The sequence below is a fragment of the Chenopodium album genome, chromosome 5 (assembly GCF_948465745.1).
Source record: "Chenopodium album chromosome 5, dcCheAlbu1.1, whole genome shotgun sequence".
NCBI classification, from domain to species: Eukaryota; Viridiplantae; Streptophyta; class Magnoliopsida; order Caryophyllales; family Amaranthaceae; genus Chenopodium; species Chenopodium album.
This window is the reverse complement of record NC_137838.1, coordinates 5,509,461-5,527,637: the sequence shown is the minus strand read 5'-3', so window position 1 is coordinate 5,527,637 and position 18,177 is coordinate 5,509,461. Positions and strand designations below refer to the sequence as shown.

General features: G+C 35.1%; 1 protein-coding gene across 1 annotated transcript; it reads right to left on the bottom strand.

The window, feature by feature from the left end:
• Window positions 1-205: 205 nt before the first annotated feature.
• On the bottom strand, window positions 206-13,688 carry LOC145631645 (oligopeptide transporter 6-like). Its single transcript, XM_081683769.1, has 6 exons — window positions 12,839-13,688; window positions 12,408-12,505; window positions 11,716-12,285; window positions 11,371-11,629; window positions 1,434-1,616; window positions 206-1,202 (listed from the first exon to the last, which is right to left on the bottom strand). The coding sequence occupies exons 1-6, from the start codon at window positions 13,334-13,336 to the stop codon at window positions 579-581; spliced, it is 2,232 nt and encodes a 743-aa protein (XP_081539895.1). The 5' UTR covers window positions 13,337-13,688; the 3' UTR covers window positions 206-578.
• Window positions 13,689-18,177: the final 4,489 nt, after the last annotated feature.

The following is an 18,177-nucleotide window of genomic DNA, read 5'->3' as shown; positions in this document are numbered from 1 at the left end:
GAAAGATAGAGTGAGGGGTTAAAAATGAAAGATAAAGGAAAAAAAAATTGCCTAGTAGAAGACATGACATTTTTTTTTCTCCTTCATTTGGCTTCTTGGAGTCTAGTAGAAGACATGAGGGATGACAATATAGAATAAATAATTATTTTCTTTTCTTTAGAAAATGGCCAAACCTATTCTTTTATTTTTACTTTTGTTTATTTTAACCATTCAAACACACTTCATTTTTTTTTTATTACAAGTTAAAGCGTATATATTAACACATGACAGTTGTAATGAAGAAAATGTACATATGGCCAATAAAAGTTAGAATACCAAAGAACTCTATGAAATTAAACATGTACATTTCATTAATAATCATTAAATCCAACTTCTAGAGTTCTAGTAATTATAATTCCCTGTAGTCCATATACTTCCCTTCATTTGGCTTCTTGGAGCCTTGTAAATCATATCACTAACCCCCTTTGGAGAAATCTATTTACACTTTAAAAAAAAAATCTAATAAAAAAAAACGCACAACAATATCTTTGGAAAGAATCTAAGAATTAAATACGAAGTAGATAGAATAACTTGAATGCCTAAAAGACGGGGCAACCATCCACTACAATCCCTTTAGCCGTAGGGCATTGAGCCAACGGGCATATCATATCATCAGAATGGTTCCCCCACCAGTCAAGGCTAATATTGCTAACATATTGCAAGCTAAAGAAGAGAAGAATCGTCATAAAAGCTGTTCCTGCATCAAGACCTCCTGAAAGGATGTAATTGTAGCGTTCCCACATCTTTGGGCGATACCTGAAAACAACATACCCTGAAAGGAAGCCAACAATGATCCAGCTAGTGAAGTTAACCGCGCTAGCAGGTGGCATCATCATGGTCGCACCCAAAATAACAGGCATATTAATGAGTCCTATCCACTTTTGCTTGGGGAATGCCTTCAGAGCAAGCCAAACTAGGCAAGGTGCCAAGGCTCCTGCTAGGAAGAACCAATTCATGTGCGAGTAGTACCCAAGGTCTCCAAAGATCCTGCGAGGACCCACCAGCCCCCAGATCACCGAAGCAGAAAAGAAGGTCCTGTCAAAGGAGCAGGTCCATGGACTGTTAGGTGGCAACTGTGACGGGTCACAGATGTGAGGGATTGACTCCATCATCCACCAAGCTGTTCCGGTGTAGACTGCTACTGATACTAATCCTCCCACAATCTGAAACAATAATAGGCGCCTATTAGCATTAATCCAAGGACCAGAATTCATTATTCTGCTCAATATTACTACCCAAATTGTTTAATTTTTCATTACAAGCACCTATTGCTTTATCATTTTGACTATATATAAATTTAGTACTTAAATATAGAGTAGTAAAAACTGACAATTAGCTCGAGTTAAACAAAATGAAAGTTTAACATAGGATTAAGGTAAATAAAGGGAACAAACCTGTGCCATAAACATAGCTTTAGGTGGAATCTTCATGTAATGACCGAGCTTGAAGTCCCCAATAAAGAAAAGGGCTTGACTCATACTAATGTAGCCATACACCTTGAACAACATATTAGCAACAGGTCTCCCTGGATACAAGTATCCAATAATGTATTCCGTGATGATATTCAAACCTGGTTGCTGTTATGATAAAAGAACAACAGAGAACGTTAAGGCTTTAGAGCAAATAGTCGCGATGATCATGCTACATTGTTGAAGCACAATGGTTTTGATGATGAGGAACTTGAACTAAAAGCAAACTCAACTAATAAAGATTCTCTAGTGTGTGATTAGTCTAGGTGAAGATTGATCTTGGAAATTGAAGAACCATCTGAAACTAAGAAGACATGAAGAAGATCTTTATTGAAGAAGTTAAACAAATCAGAGGAAGAGTTCTCTAACAAGAACTAAGTTCCCTAACAGGAACTTGAAGACAAGCAGTTTAAGTTCTTTGGTGGAACTTGATATGCTTGGAGCCCAAGTAATCTACCTGATCAAAGTGCGGCGCAACAATAATAGTTAAGGTTTTATCTTAGAAATTATTGTTAATATGTTAAGTAGGTTAGTGCACGAAATGTATTAGAAACGTGATAAGTTAGCTTGGTAAATAAAATAAATATGGAAAATAATAAAAGATAGATTTTAGGAAAAGATTTTCTAAAAAGATTATTTTCTCTAAAGTCGGTTTGTTAAAAAGATAAGTCTTCTTAATAAATATCTTTTTAAACTTATTTTCGGAAAAGATTTTATTCCACTTGATTTGCTAAAACCGCGTTTAGAAGATAAGTTAAGTTAACATATTTATCTTTTAGAAAACCTACTTTCTATACGAGTGTTACTTGCAAAATTACCAGGTTTGGCGTGTTATTGAAGTTGGTGATTTTGAAATAACCGTAACCAATGAAAAGAAAGAGGTAGTTCTACCTCTTTCTGATTATGATAAAGAAGATTATCAGAAACTTGAACTGAATGCTTTAGCAATAAAGTATTTGCACTGTGGACTTGGACCTCATGAACATAATCGTATCATGGGATGCAAGTCTGCTAAACAGATTTGGGATCTACTAGAAGTAACTCATGAAGGTACAAATGAGGTAAAGCGTTCTAAGATTGATTTGTTGATGTCTAGATATGAAAGGTTTGAAATGCAATCAAAGGAAACTATAGAGGAAATGTTTACTAGGTTCAATGATATTATTAATGAACTGAATTCCCTTGGCAGACACATTCCTATTGATGAACAGGGTAGCTAGGAAGATCTTGAGGAGCCTACCACAAGATGAACGATGGAGATCAAAGGTTACTGTCATGCAAGAAGCTAAGGACTTCACAAAGTTCAACATGGAACAACTAGCTGGATCATTGATGACTCATGAACTACATCTGAGTTCCAACTCTGAAAGTTCCAAAAACAAGAGTCTTGCTCTTAAGGCCCAAGACTTAGTGGAACAGAAGTTGATGAGGAAGAAATGGCAATGCTAGTCAGAAAGTTCAAAAAGATGATGAACTACAAGAAGTTTGATAGGAACAAGAAATATGCAAGTTCCAGAAACACAACGTGTTTCAAGTGTGGCTCGAAAGATCACTTCATTAAAGATTGTCCATTACCAGATGGTGAGAAAGGAAAGACAAAGGGCAAGGAGCAATCCAAAGAGTCAAGAGTCTATAAACCCTACTTCACCAAGGACAACGTAAAGAAAGCCATGTTGGCTGCTTGGGGAGATTCAGATTCAGAGGAAGAAGAAGAAAAACCACCAGAGGAAACTGCCCATCTATGTTTGATGGCTAAAATTGATGAAAAGGCAAAGCTGAAGGAGCTGGAATCTGAGGTATGGTTTTCTCAAAAAGAACTTAGGCATTTCTCTAAAGAAAACTTAATATTAGCTGTTTTAGATATTCAAGAAGAACTGAAAGAATTGCATAAAGCTAAATAGAAAAGTGATGAAGCTTTGGTTACTTTTAAAGAAAACAGTGAGTGGGTTGATAATTTGAAATTTGATATTCAATATAGATTCTTTAGTCTGTTCAATGATAATAATCATTTAAAAGAAACTATAGACAGGTTGAAACATGATAACATAATGTTAAATGTGGAATTATCCTTGATGAAACTCTGTCTTAATGCTCCTGATTCTGAAGTTCCTCCACTTACTCAATATATGAATTTTGAAAAACTAAAATCTGATTTGGAAGATATAAAAGCGGATAAGGCAAGACTAGAGGGGGAACTTGAGAAAGCTAGGAAAGGCAAACAACCTATAGATTACAGAGTTCCAGATTGGATCACCAAGGCTCAAACCAAAAGAACAGAAGGTTTGGGTTTCAAAAAGAAGTTCCAAAAGGAAAAGAAGTATGTTGACCTGCCCAGTAGTATAGTTTGTTATTTCTGTGGAAATACTGGACACAAACAGGTTAAGTGTCCTAAGAAAGAAAAGAGTACACAGAAAAATGAAAAACATGTAGAACAGATTTGGATTGAAAAGAATAAACCTACTGTTGTTACACAGGAACCCAAGGAAACCTGGGTTCCTGAACCTAATGTTTGATTTCTCATGCAGGTTCTAGTGAGGGGGAACAACACTTGGTACCTCGACAGTGGTTGTTCTAAGCACATGACTGGAGACAAATCTAGATTTCTCTCACTGGATGCCTACTATGGGGGAACTGTGACCTTTGGTGATAACATGACAGGAGATATAGTTGTTATTGGCAAGGTAGGAAGGTCAAGTTCCCATGCAATTGATAATGTATTTTTCGTCGAGGGTCTCAAACACAACTTGTTGAGTATTTCACAATTTTGTGACAAAGGTAACTCCGTAAGCTTTACGTCTAATAAGTGCAGAATCATTCACAATGACACTGGGAACATCATCTTAGAAGGAACTCGTAAAGGAAACATATGTGTTGTTGATCTTAACGAAGTTCCCAATAGCAGTTTAACATGTCTTAGTGTTATTGAGAATGATCCTTTACTGTGGCACAAGAGATTTGGACATGCAAGCTTCACTTTACTTGATAAATTGAGATATAAGGAATTAGTGGAAGGACTTCCATGTATTAAGTTCCTGTATGACAAAGTGTATGATGCTTGTGTCAAAGGAAAACAGACTCGAGTTTCTTTTAAGTCCAAGAAAATGGTAAGTGCCAAGAGACCTTTGGAACTTGTTCATATTGATCTATGTGGTCCTATGAGAATTCAAAGTAGAAGTGGTAAGAGATATGTTATGGTTATTGTTGATGACTGTTCAAGGTTTACTTGGGTTTTCTTTCTTGTTAGTAAAGATGAAACGTTTGATGAATTTGTAGCTTTTGTAAAGAAAGAACAGAGAAGAACAGACAATCCATTGATACACCTCAGATCAGATCATGGTATTGAATTTGAAAATTCAAAATTTGATGAATTTTGCACTGAGCATGGAATGGATCACAACTTCTCTGCCCCAAGGACCCCTCAACAAAATGGAGTGGTGGAACGCAAGAACAGAAGCTTTGAAGACATGGCTAGAACAATGCAGATCTCAAGTGGCTTGCCTAGGAACTTCTGGGAAGAAGCAGTGAATACAGCATGCTATATTCTTAACAGAGTATCAGTTAGAGCCATCACCAACAAAACTCCTTATGAGTTGATCAAAGGGAGAAAACCTAATATTTCTTAATTTAGATCCTTTGGTTGTAAATGTTTTGTTCATAACAATGGTAAAAGGAACTTGGAAAAGTTTGATGAACGTAGTGATGAGGCTGTATTCTTAGGATATGCCTCTAATAGTAAAGCATATAGAGTCTATAATAAAAGGACAATGTGTGTTGAGGAATCTGTACATATTATATTTGATGAAACTGAACAGTCTCTAAATGATGTACAGGAGTGTGATAATGATTTCGAAATTGGACTTGTCCGCAAGACAAATCCAGATGAAAAATCAACATCATTGCAGAAGCAGCAAGTTGAAATTGCTGAGCAAACGAATCAGGAAGCAAATGAAGAACCAGAAACGGAGAATGCAACAGGAACTCCTTCTCAAGAACAGAATCAAAATCAGATTGAGGTAAATCCCGATGAAGTTCCAACTGAGGCTCAAGAACAAGTTCCTACAGAAGAACCAGTCAACAATGATCAGGAAAGATTGTATCCAGTGAAGGACTTTACACCTAAACGATGGAAACATCAGAAGTCACACCCCGTAGATGCAATCATGAGTGATATTACAAAAGGAACTCAGACCTGATCTTAGCTTAGAAACTTCTGTGCATTCTATGCATTCCTTTCTTTTATGGAACCTAAGAATTATGTTGAAGCTTTAACTGACGCAGACTGGATTAATGCTATGCAAGCTAAACTAAATGAGTTTGAAAGAAATAAAGTATGGCATCTGGAACCTAGACCCAAAGATAAGAAGACAATAGGCTTAAAGTGGGTGTTTAGGAACAAGCTGGATGAGCATGGTATTATTGTCAGAAATAAAGCAAGACTGGTTGTACAAGGTTTCAATCAACAAGAAGGAATAGACTATGAAGAAACATTTGCTCCAGTAGCCAGGTTAGAGGTTATTCGTTTACTTATTTCTTTTGCTGCTTATATGGGATTCACGTTGTTCCAGATGGATGTAAAATGTGCATTTTTAAATGGTTTTCTGAACGAAGAAGTCTATGTGGAACAACCTCCTGGATTTGAAAATCCAGAGTTCCCAAACCATGTCTACAAGCTTGACAAAGCTCTCTATGGGCTAAAGCAAGCTCCTAGAGCATGGTATGAAAGGTTGTCAAAGTTCCTATTACAAAATGATTTTAAACGTGGCAAAATAGATAAAACCTTGTTTTTAAAATAAAATGAAACTGACATATTAGTTATACAAATTTAAGTTGATGACATTTTGTTTGGTGCAACTAATAAATCTTTGTGCAAGTATTTTGTTGACCTTATGAGTGGAGAATTTGAAATGAGCATGATGGGAGAATTAAACTTCTTCCTCGGACTGCAAATAAAGCAATCTGAGAAAGGAATCATGATCCATCAACAAAAGTATGTCAAAGGAACTGATCAAGAAATACAAACTTGAAAATGTTAAGATAAATGATACTCCAATGGGTATTGCAACCAGATTGGATGATGATCCATCTGGAACTTGTGTTGATCAACCTATGTACAGAGGTATGATAGGATCTTTACTTTACTTAACAGCTAGTATCTTTCAGTGTAGGTTTGTGTGCCAGGTTCCAAGCAAATCCGCAAATCCAAAGGAGTCTCACCCTGAAAGCAGTAAAGAGAATCCTTAGATACTTGAAAGGAACTGATGACTTGTGTCTCTTCTATCCTAGAAGTGACTCATTTGATTTACATGGCTTTACTGATGCTGACTATGCAGGCGATTTGGTGAATAGAAAAAGCACTTCAGATATGGTACAAGTTTTAGGACCTTGTTTAGTTTCTTGGGGTTCCAAGAAGCAAAACACAGTTGCATTATCTACAGCCGAAGCTGAATACGTGGCAGCAGTAGCATGCTGTTCACAAGTACTCTGGATAAAGCAACAGGTTAGAGACTTTAGTCTTATTTTTGAATGTGTACCTATCTACTGTGATAAAATAAGTGTTATATGTATTTCTAAAGATCTAGTTCAGCACTCTAAGGTAAAACACATCCACATTAGGCATCAATTTCTAAAAGATAATGTGGAGCAAGGGAATATTAAATTGGAATTTTGTAATACGGAATATCAACTTGCAAATATTTTGACCAAACCCTTGAACAGAGAAAGATTTGAGAAATTGAGACTGAAACTTGGAATGATCAAGCTGAATTGATTGCTTCTGAAGTTCCTAGATATGGCAAAGTCAAAAATAATGGAAATAGAGCGAAAAGAGCATTTAACACAATTTTGGTGTGCTAAGCATAGCTGAAGTGTCACCGTTGTTAACTACCAAAGGTAAGTTCATTAAATTGCTTAACTGTGTAAGTTATTAAATATATACATTGCACATATGTAAAAAGCGTGTTACAATTGTGTATTTATAGAAACTTTCTTTTAAATTAAATGAATTTGAAAAGAAATTTTTTTTTTTTGGGAAAATTCATCTAGTAATTTCAAAATTGAAAAAATTAATTGAATTTGTTCAATTAATGACTGAACAGTGAAATCTCTTAAAATCCTTCACACCGATTCATTAATTATAAAAGGCTGATTTCACCCACCTCTTTCACCTCACTGTCAAATCAATTAACCCCTTCTCAGTAAAAACCCTCTTGAACTTTAAAACCTTCCCTAAAACAACAATGGTGATCATTGCTGAAATTGTCTCATCAGAAAACTCTCAGAAAACACTCCGAAAACACCATTCAAGAAGAAACATCTCCTTTAGCCATGGTGAATTACAAATCATCTTCAACCTCAAACAAAACTCCTGAAAACCCTAAAAACCCTTCTCCGAAACCCAAAGAAGTAGACAGTAAGAGTGATCAAGGAGAATCTTCTGTCTCAAGTATTCTTCAACGGCTAAAAGAGTGGAAAGAGAAGAAACAAAGTGAGAAGTCTCTTGAAGAGCAAATCGAAGAAGTTGACGAGTTTGCTCAAGGAAAAAGAGATGAATGAGGGAGAAGAAGATAAAGAAGTCTCCAGAAGAGACAAAAGAGGAGGACGAAGAAGAAGAAGAGATGAATGAGGGAGAAGAAGATAAAGAAGATCAGAACAATTCAGAAAAGGAAGAATCTGAAAAGGAAGATGAAGAAGAGGAGGTAACTGATCAAGCGGAACTTGAATCACAGGCAGGGAGGTATGTTGTAGGACATCGCATTGATTTAGTTTGGTGTAGGAAAGCAAGATTTTTAGAATTTCTTGATTTGATTAAGTTTCAAGGCTGGGAATTCTTGCTGTCAAGAGTCTCTGCAAACTATCTGTATCCTGTTGCTATGACAGAATTCTTGCTATGACAGAATTCTGTCAAAATTTTCAAGCAAAATTAGGGGTAATTTCTAGTGTAGTTGATGGTGTCAAAATCGAATTAAATATTGAAACCCTAGGTAAAATTTTGAAAACACGTACTGAGGGGTATGAAACTTACATCAAGGGAAAAGTTATCTTCAAGGTAGGGAACTACTTGACAGGTGACATTGTTGAAGCCCTAGGTGGTCAAAGGGGGAAGAAGGTCATGAGTCACAATGATCTGAGTCCCATGAACAAATTGTTGTTTAACCTTGTTAAGAAAACCATTCTGCCTAGAACTGCTAAGAAAGGGGAAGCATGTCCGATGGATATGGCTGTGATTTTCTGTATTTCTAAGAAAATTAAGGTTAATTTTCCTTCTTTAATGTACCAGCATCTAGCACACTGTGTTCCAAGTAGGACAAAAGTAGGATATGGAGCTATTTTGTCCATTGTGTTTGAAAATGCTGGAGTGGTTCTGAAAGGTAAATATGGGGCTCTGGATGAGAAGCCAGAAAATGTGATCAATGAGGAAACTCTAGCTGGACTGAGTTTGGAGGTAGTGAAAGGAAAAATTCAAAAAATAGAGAAGGGAGAGAAAAAGAAAGAAAAAGTGACAGGGAAAAGAAAGGAAAAAGAGGTGTCTGAGCAACCTATAAGGAAGAGCAGAAGGATTTCTGCCAGTACTGTTCCTCAAACAAGCATGGAACAACCACTGGAGTTGGATGTTGAGGAAAGTATCCTCAATGGGCAAGTTGCAGAATTGGTGGACAGGATGGAAAGGGTTGAGAATCAGGTGAAAAATTCAGCTGGAAAACTTCAGATGCTGACCCTGAAAAAGCTGGTGCAGGAGCAGGGGAAGGAGTTAAAGGAACTCAAGAAGCTGATGCTGAAACAGGACAAGGAACTTCAAGAGCAAAAGAAGATTTAGCAAGACCTGAACAAGGCTCTACAGGAACAAAAGGAGGAGTTCCTGGTGAAACTCAAGAGTCTTGAAGAGAATCTAGAAGCTTCTGCACAACAGACAAAGGAGGACTACAAGAAAATTCTGGAGTTTCTTGAAACCTAGCCTATCCTATTCCTTTTCGATCTATATTCAGCCTAGCCTATTTTCTCTGTCTCAGTCATGAACAACTTTAATTTCTGTTTTAGTGTTTGAACAATTAATTTTGATTGTAAATTTTCTAAAATTGTTCAATTGGATGATAAATCTTTTGGTTTTTAATGACTAGTTGGAACTTTGCTTATACTTGTGTGTTTATGTATGTACTGAACTCTTATGCAGTAAAGTAGAACTTGCTTGAGGTAGCTCAGCAGCGCTGCCTTCAGTTTCCCACACTCGATGAATTGCTTGTGGGGCTGTGGCTAGATGCTTAATAACTTGAAAAACAGGACTTTTTGATAATGCCAAAAGGGGGAAAAGAATAAGCAAACTTGGAGGCTAAAGTTGTTCTGGGTTCTAGTTAATAAAGTATCAGAAATTTCTCTGATATGATGCTGAAGTAGTTTAGTCTGTTTTGTTTAGTCTGTTTTTGCTTATTTAGTCTGTTTTTGCTTATTTCTGTTTTGTTTTGTGAGTGTTTAATTTTCTTTTTCAATAAAAAAATATCAAAAATACGACCTTCTATTTTGTTTAACTTGTTTTAGAGTTTGCTTAAATTTGGCATCATCAAAAAGGGGGAAATTGTTGAAGCATAATGGTTTTGATGATGAGGAACTTAAACTAAAAGCAAATTCAACTAATAAAGATTCTCTAGTGTGTGATTAGTCTAGGTGAAGATTGATCTTGGAGATTGATGAACCATCATAAACTAAGAAGACATGAAGAAGATCTTTATTGAAGAAGTTAAACAAATCAGAGGAAGAGTTCTCTAACAAGAACTAAGTTCCCTAACAGGAACTTGAAGACAAGCAGTTTAAGTTCTTTGGTGGAACTTGATATGCTTGGAGCCCAAGTAATCTACTTGATCAAAGTGCGGCGCAACAATAATAGTTAAGGTTTTATCTTAGAAATTATTGTTAATATGTTAAGTAGGTTAGTGCACGAAATTTATTAGAAACGTGATAAGTTTGCTTGGTAAATAAAATAAATATGGAAAATAATAAAAGATAGATTTTAGGAAAAGATTTTCTAAAAAGATTATTTTCTCTAAAGTCGGTTTGTTAAAAAGATAAGTCTTCTTAATAAATATCTTTTTAAACTTATTTTCGGAAAAGATTTTATTCCACTTGATTTGCTAAAACCGTGTTTAGAAGATAAGTTAAGTTAACATATTTATCTTTTAGAAAACCTACTTTCTATACGAGTGTTACTTGTATAAATAGTAGAGAGCAAAATGAGTTTAGGTTTTTGTGAGTTTATGCGTGGAGAAATCACAGTGCTATAATTGAGTAAGTTTACCAAGCTTCTAACTTGTCATATTAGTTTCGGATTTCGTGCATTGCTTACCTATCATACTAGGTGTCTTATATTTGTATTGGTTGGGTTATTTGGTTGAATTTATAGTTTGTATTATATACAGTTTTATGTTGGCTTCTAGGTGAGGCTGTGTGTTTTGTACTGGGGTGGTACGAGTAGTTGTACTTTGGTAGTACGTGTAGTACTTTGGTGGTACGAGTGAATCTAAGTGTGGTGCTTAGATTGGGTAGGATAGGTTCCTATCAAGTAGCAAGTCCAGTGAGGAACTTGTGAAATAAAGGTCCGTGTCTAATAGGTTGTAACTTGGTGTTTACCCTATTATAGTGAAGTGATTTGTGTTTGAAATTCCTAAGGTAGGGTCGAGGTTTTACTTCCAGTTGGGCCCTGGAAGGTTTCCTCGTAAAATCTGTGTGTTTTATTAAGTTCCTATACGCATTGTTTATTTATCCGCAAAAAGTAATCATTAGGAACTCTATACAATTCACCCCCCCCCTCTTGTATTAATTGTCTCAACTAACATACATTTTTGAAGGTAAAGAAAGAGTTTACAAGTCAATGTACCTGATTTGTTGTGGCTTGAATGATGCCTACAGGAAGGGTGAAGAAGAAAGCAAGCGCAGAAGCAAGCAAGACACCCCACCATGGCAATTGGAGTGACTCCTTGTAGTATTCGCAAGTAAACAGGGTCAAAGCAAGATTAAGCACTAAAAGGACATGAAACCACCAATTTGGTACTTGTCCATAGACCTTCATCAACTTCGTGTGTATGTCCACTTTCTTTGATGCTCCGAAAGCTCCCTTGACTTGTCCCCATATCTCTCTGTATGATCAGCAAGAGTTAACCCAAAAACAGTACTAAAATCACTAATGAAAAGCGTTAGTACAACATAATTCAATCATATATACCTTCCATTGAAGATTAGGACATGGACAATGGTTGCAGAAAGTGCGGCAAACCCAAGGCCATACGTCACAGCAAAGAAAGTGCTAAGATATAGAGGACCATTTGTGGCATACGCAGCCTTATCCAATGTAAAATGTGGGGAAACGATGCTTTTGATATCATACTTGGTTCCATTAACCATGAAAAGACTTTGAGAAAATATAGGGAAGTTCTTTGCCTTGAGCACGTCAAACCAATAACAAAATGGTATTATCGCATACATCATGATAATAAATCCTGCAGCTACATTGGCAGTAGCAAACCAAGGGCTAGCCAGAGGACTCCCTAGGTACGAGGAAATCGTAGTCCAATCTACAGCAAATGAGCCAATTCCAAGGGCCTGAGTTCCCGAACCCAACTGATTTACCAGAACAGATTTAGGAGCAATCCAACAGAGCCAAGAAAAACTAGTGGTCATAATGAACAGGTAAGTGGGTAGCACACAATAAGCAGCAGCACAACATAGAATAATGAGGAAGGCCTGTGTTCGGGACATGCCTCCTTTCGCCCTTGTTTCCTTCTCATGTAGAGCCCTGCAATCACAATCGAAAATTTCCCACAATTCATTAGATGCCTCAATGAAGAAAATACATTTGTATCGACTGAATCACATCTTTTTCAAATTCTACAAACTAGCTAGTATCAGAAGTTTCACCTGAATATTGAGACTTGAACCAGATTGCTAGGCCACCACATCTCTGCTGGCTCGACGAGATACTTCCGGAATAGACCAGCCCATCCAAAACCCAATAGCTACACATTGCATCAAATTACATCACTTTATTGTTTGCTAACTTCAGTATTTAATACATAATCATCTTATTTCCTGTTGTTAGAAAATCAAGTCTAGTTAAAAGTATATATAAAACAACTGCACCATAAACAAAAAAAAAAATAAAAAAAAATAAAAAAAAATAAAAAAAAATAAAAAAATCTTGAAATTACAATGAGGGTATTGATCATATCATTTTAAAAATAAATGCATAAAATCTGAGCCTTAATTAAGATTAGTAAAAAAATAAAAACCTCGCAAATTAAAAACAATCAAATAAAATAACACGAACTAAAACTTAGGAGATTATTAACCTGAGTGGTGAGCATAACAAGAACAGCAGGAAGAAGGGTGAGCTTCCTCTTATAAAAAAGCTTAACAGCACTCAAGATATGGGTGGCGTAAACACTTCCGGCACCGGAATTAGCGAAAATAGTGATCAAAACATGTTCTTTAACATTAAAAGGACCAGGGTTTAACGTAAACTGCAACCTAGTACCTTGAAAGAACACCCTCTTTGTAATTGTCTTAGCCATAAGATGTCCTAGAGGAACAACAGCAATCTGGGCCGAAATCGACGTAATAATCATGGGATTTTGTCTATACCACATGAACTGATTAACAAATGACAACAAAATACATGCACCTAAACCAAGAACCCACATTCTAAACGTTAAAACAGGCATGTTTGGATCGTCTGTTTTAGGCACGGTTAAATTAACTTGTGGTATTGAACATTCTTCATCCATATCGCCTTTTTTCATTGTTGAATCCATTGATTCTGGAACAATTTCTTCCCCTAAACCACCCATATTATTATTATGAAATAATATGGATGTAAACTCTAAATTTTGTGTAACAAAGTTACAAAAATATTTGATGCACGGCACAAAAACAATGAAGATTCTGATTAATTTATCGGATTATAAAGATGAGATTCCTAGTTTTGGTGGGATTAACGAGAGATTCTTCGAATCAGAAATCGATACTAATTGAATCAAGATAAAATTACGTATGTAATATTATCGTTATATTAAAAATATTTTTTTTTGAAGAAATTATTGGAAGGATATTGGAGGTGGGTAGTTGGAGGTTTATAATACAACCTAATTCTCACGAAATTCTTGGAGATATGTTTAAATAATAGCTGTAAAAAATAAATAAAAATCTTTTTTGATGGGATTTATTTTATTTTATTTTATTTTATTTCTGTTGTTAATTATATTTATGGGGCTTTGGATAGGGTTGAGGTAAGAAATCATAAAAATTGTATGGTTACTTGGTTAGAAGTAGGATGGAAAAAAATCATGGATATATTAAACCATTTTTAGAAGATTTCCTACCATAATTGTTGCACTAGTAATAGTATAGCTGTAATACTTTAACCAACCAATAGCAAAATAGCTCATATTTACAGGCTGTAACACTTTAACACGATTTTTTTTAATTAGGAAAAAATAAAAAATAAATAAAAAGTCTCCAATTATGAAGATTCATAAAATATTTTGAATACAAGGTTCACTCATTACTACAGTGTCATTTTTGTAAATAAAAAAAATTAGTATAACAGATAAAAAAATTATACAAGGTTCACTCATTAGTATAACAGATAAAAAAAAATTATACAGTTCTGTAACATTTTTTTTTAATTAAATGTGGACACTACAAATAGTAATTCATTTACGAAAACAATAAATAAATTTTTAAACAAATATAAAAAAAAAAAGTTTTAATTTTAAAAAATAATTATTTTATTAAAAAAAAAATTAAATTAATCTCAACAAAAGTAAGGTAAAGAGAGCGGAACCTTAGAAAAAATTGTGTAAGGCTTTGTCTCTGTTTCTTATTTTTGCTAAACTTAAATTAATTATACTAATCTGAAATTATTTTTACAAAAGAATAATGTGAAAATGTCAAAAGTTTGGAGGTGGAAAAGGTCTACCACAAAAACATGGCAATTTGGGGCAAAGCCAAAGAATAATGTGAAAATGTAGTATGATGTCTAAAAGCTTGCAATAAATATACGACTGTACGCGTAAGTGTAACCCATGGCCACTACTACAAGAGTACGAGTACAATAAGGCAATCCGTGACCAGCCTCTTAACCATGTGAACCGTCAATAGGCATCGTTTTATGAGCATATGTGCTTTGAAATGCGAGCATTCCTCAACTTTCAACTGGAAACAAGTTGGACTATTCTGTCTATTGCGAGTTTGCGACTTGCCCTCTATTAGGGTTCTGTTATGTATAACTAGACCCTATTCTGGTTACTGAATTGAGCTGAGTTGAGCTGAGCTTGACTGAACTGATTGCACTTTAACTGAACTGAACTGAATAGAGCTGAAATGAATTGTTTATGAGAGAAGGAAATTAAGAGTTGAACTGAATTGAATTGATTAAAACTAAACTGAACTGATTGAAGCCGAAATGAGCTAAACTGAAATTAAGACAAAGAGAACAACCCTAAAAGATATGTATAATGTCAAAAAGACATCATGCATGTGCACATCGACTAAAAGTTACGTAATAGATTAAAAAAAATCAAATTTACGGTACACTATGATGGCCTCTAGGTATCTAGAGGCATTGAGTTAGAGCAATTATCAATTAAATCTCATACATGAATACATAATATATCATTTGATTAAGACAAATAACAATAGAGACGGTTCAATTCAACTACTACCTCCGTTAAATATTACTCTGTATAATGGAAGAAAAAAGATTGAACAAAATTTTTTACATACCATTATCCACAGCAAACATGCGAGCATATAAAAAATAGAGACAGTTCAACTACTACCTCCGTTAAATATTACTCCGTATGTACAAGTTTGGAGTATTATTTTGTGAGATATAAAATATTCCAAAGTTGCACATAATATTTAACGAATGTAGTATATATTTTTAAAAACATAATCCTAAAGCCCCTAATGATCATAAACAAGAAGCTGATAACAAAAACAATCATATAATAACACCATATCACGTGAAACGTTGTCATACTCCGTATGTACAAAATAATTTAATACGGAGTATATACATCGTAGTTCATACAACTCTATGTAATTATATACGAAGTACTTTATTTTTAAATACTTTAACTCGTACTTATCCATTCCCCGTCCTTTTACACCCATATCATCCAAAAAAAACCCAAACCCCTATAATCCTTACTTAAAAACTACTGTATAGTGCAAGCTGGCTACTAGCAATATACGTCCAAAGAAGAATGCATTAATTGGATTAAATGCCATCAATATCATATTCTGATAAGTTTGTACAATAATGCAATGTATAACTGCATGATTTTTTGTCAAAAAAAAAAAAAAAAACTGCATGATTTTTGTTTTATTTTCTAAATGTTATCGATGTCAGGCATTCGTTTTTCACTTTAAATTTGTTCTTTAATGAAGGCATTCAATTCTTGGTTGGCACAGTAACAATCAAATACGATTAATTGCTTTAATTCATATGTCATCGATTAGTAATACTTCGTACGTATATAAAAACACGAAAAACTTTAGAAATAATTAGAGCAGCAAATGGTACAAAGCTATTGCAAATTTGCAATATCTAGCAATTGCAAACTGTCTGAACGTTTATACCGGAGTAACCTGCATTGTTACATGTGATAGAGATGAAGTTTTCCCATTTATAAACAAATTATATCGAGCAGTCTTGTTCGTAAAAGAAACGCCTATTTTTAGCCTATACCTTACTGGGTGGCAAGCGGAGCAGCATACCAAGAATAAGAAAAACAAGAAACAGCCAATCCGCTTGGAATCATACATGGCATGTTCGTCTCTGATCAAGAAGATTAAGGTTCCGTAAGACTGCTTAAGGGTAGCACTCTCCGTATCATATAAGACTGTCATCTTCTACAACTCCATATATGTTCTTAATTAAAACGAAATTTAGATAGATTGCCATTTTTATTCTATTTTCACAAAGATTTAAGTTGTTGCACTCTCAAAATGAATGAGACGAGGGTACAAATTACCCATTTCCATGTTACTTAACCTAACATAACAAAACATTACGAAAATTAAAGAGACGATGATACGAATTACCCATTTCCCAGTCCATTAACCTAACACAACAAAACATTACATAGTTGAAAACCTAATCATATATCATTACTCTTGTGAAGATATACATGCTCATTTACAATAGCATAGTAAATAAGTATTTATGCGTACATGAATTGTGGATACTGTAAATTTTGCGGAGTATGTGAAACCCCAAGATACCTTGCATACTCAAAATAAAAATTAATACATATAGCCATATAGGCCATGAATTTTAGGCAGTACTAAAAAACTTTTGAGCTGTTATGTCAATAGTTGAGCAGAGGTTAGCTAGAGAAATGCTGCATCAGTTCGATTATTTTAGCTCAATTTAATATGCTAACATTTAAAGGAGACAAGTAAACTTTGCAAGGTAAAGCCATACCGGAAGGCGGTAGCACACCAGTCAAGGGCGAGTGAAAGAGCACAAATGTCCCTGCTGAGCCATAACTGCTTACAGCACAACCTAACAATTCTAGATTATAATTATCAGATCAAAGAATTCCCTACCCATTTCATAAGATGGTGTATATCCATCGAAGCAAACTATTGTGAGCTTAACCACAACTCTATGTTTAGGTCACTACCCCCGATACTTGTCCAGAGAGTCAAGTCCAACAGAATGCAACAGAAACTGACAAAAACTAGTATTCACTTGAGTCACTTTCTGCGTTCTGACTACACAAACTTTGAGCGGACACCAATGCTATTATAGCAAAATATCCTCAGAAATTACAGAATTTGAAACAAACTAATCAGGCAAATAAATCACAAGCTCATACAGCTTAATGCAAGTCCTAGACTCCTGGTCACACTATTAAAGACACTCAACACGACTGCATTCCGTTCTTAGTCATAAAGAGGAGCACCTGTATATGAAGTTGCTTTCCAAAAAAAAAAAAAAGCCAAAGGCTCAACTCACTAAATGGTGGATTTGTAATGTACTGAACCACTGGTGTGTACACAGTGTACAGAGATCTCTAAAACAGAGGTCGCCTGACTAATTCGAACATTATGACATTCCAAGTACTAATCATAAACCATGGTAATAGGTTAATAGCCTTGCTGTCGCACTAACTAAACTTAACAAATGACAAAAGTTCAGAACTAATCTACATAAATTCTAAACTAAGTACCTAATGAAGAGCTCATATTCACTTGCACCATCAGTGATTACTAAATATGAGAAGCAACAAAGATCTTAACTCAGTTTATGGATGAATGCCTCCTCCAACCCAACTAGGCCTTGGTCAAAAGAAATGAAGAAATTGCATCCAAAGTTCCTCAAGAAACATACTACAATTCACTGCGAAAGAGTTTTCCAGAGGCTGACAGACAACCACAAGATGGATCGAGATGTAGTGAATACAATCATACCACCATATGCTCATGGCTGAAGTAATCAACGCCCCAAGTACAGCCTTAAAAATGGACAGTGTAGGTAATAGGGGACTGGAATACTCCATACTAGGTCAAAAAAAAAATTGTGATTGACATTCCTGAGAACATACAGGCATACAGCTGATATAAGAAATAACAGCAGCGGAGCAGGCAACAAAGTTCCAGTTGGCCAAGTCTTGTA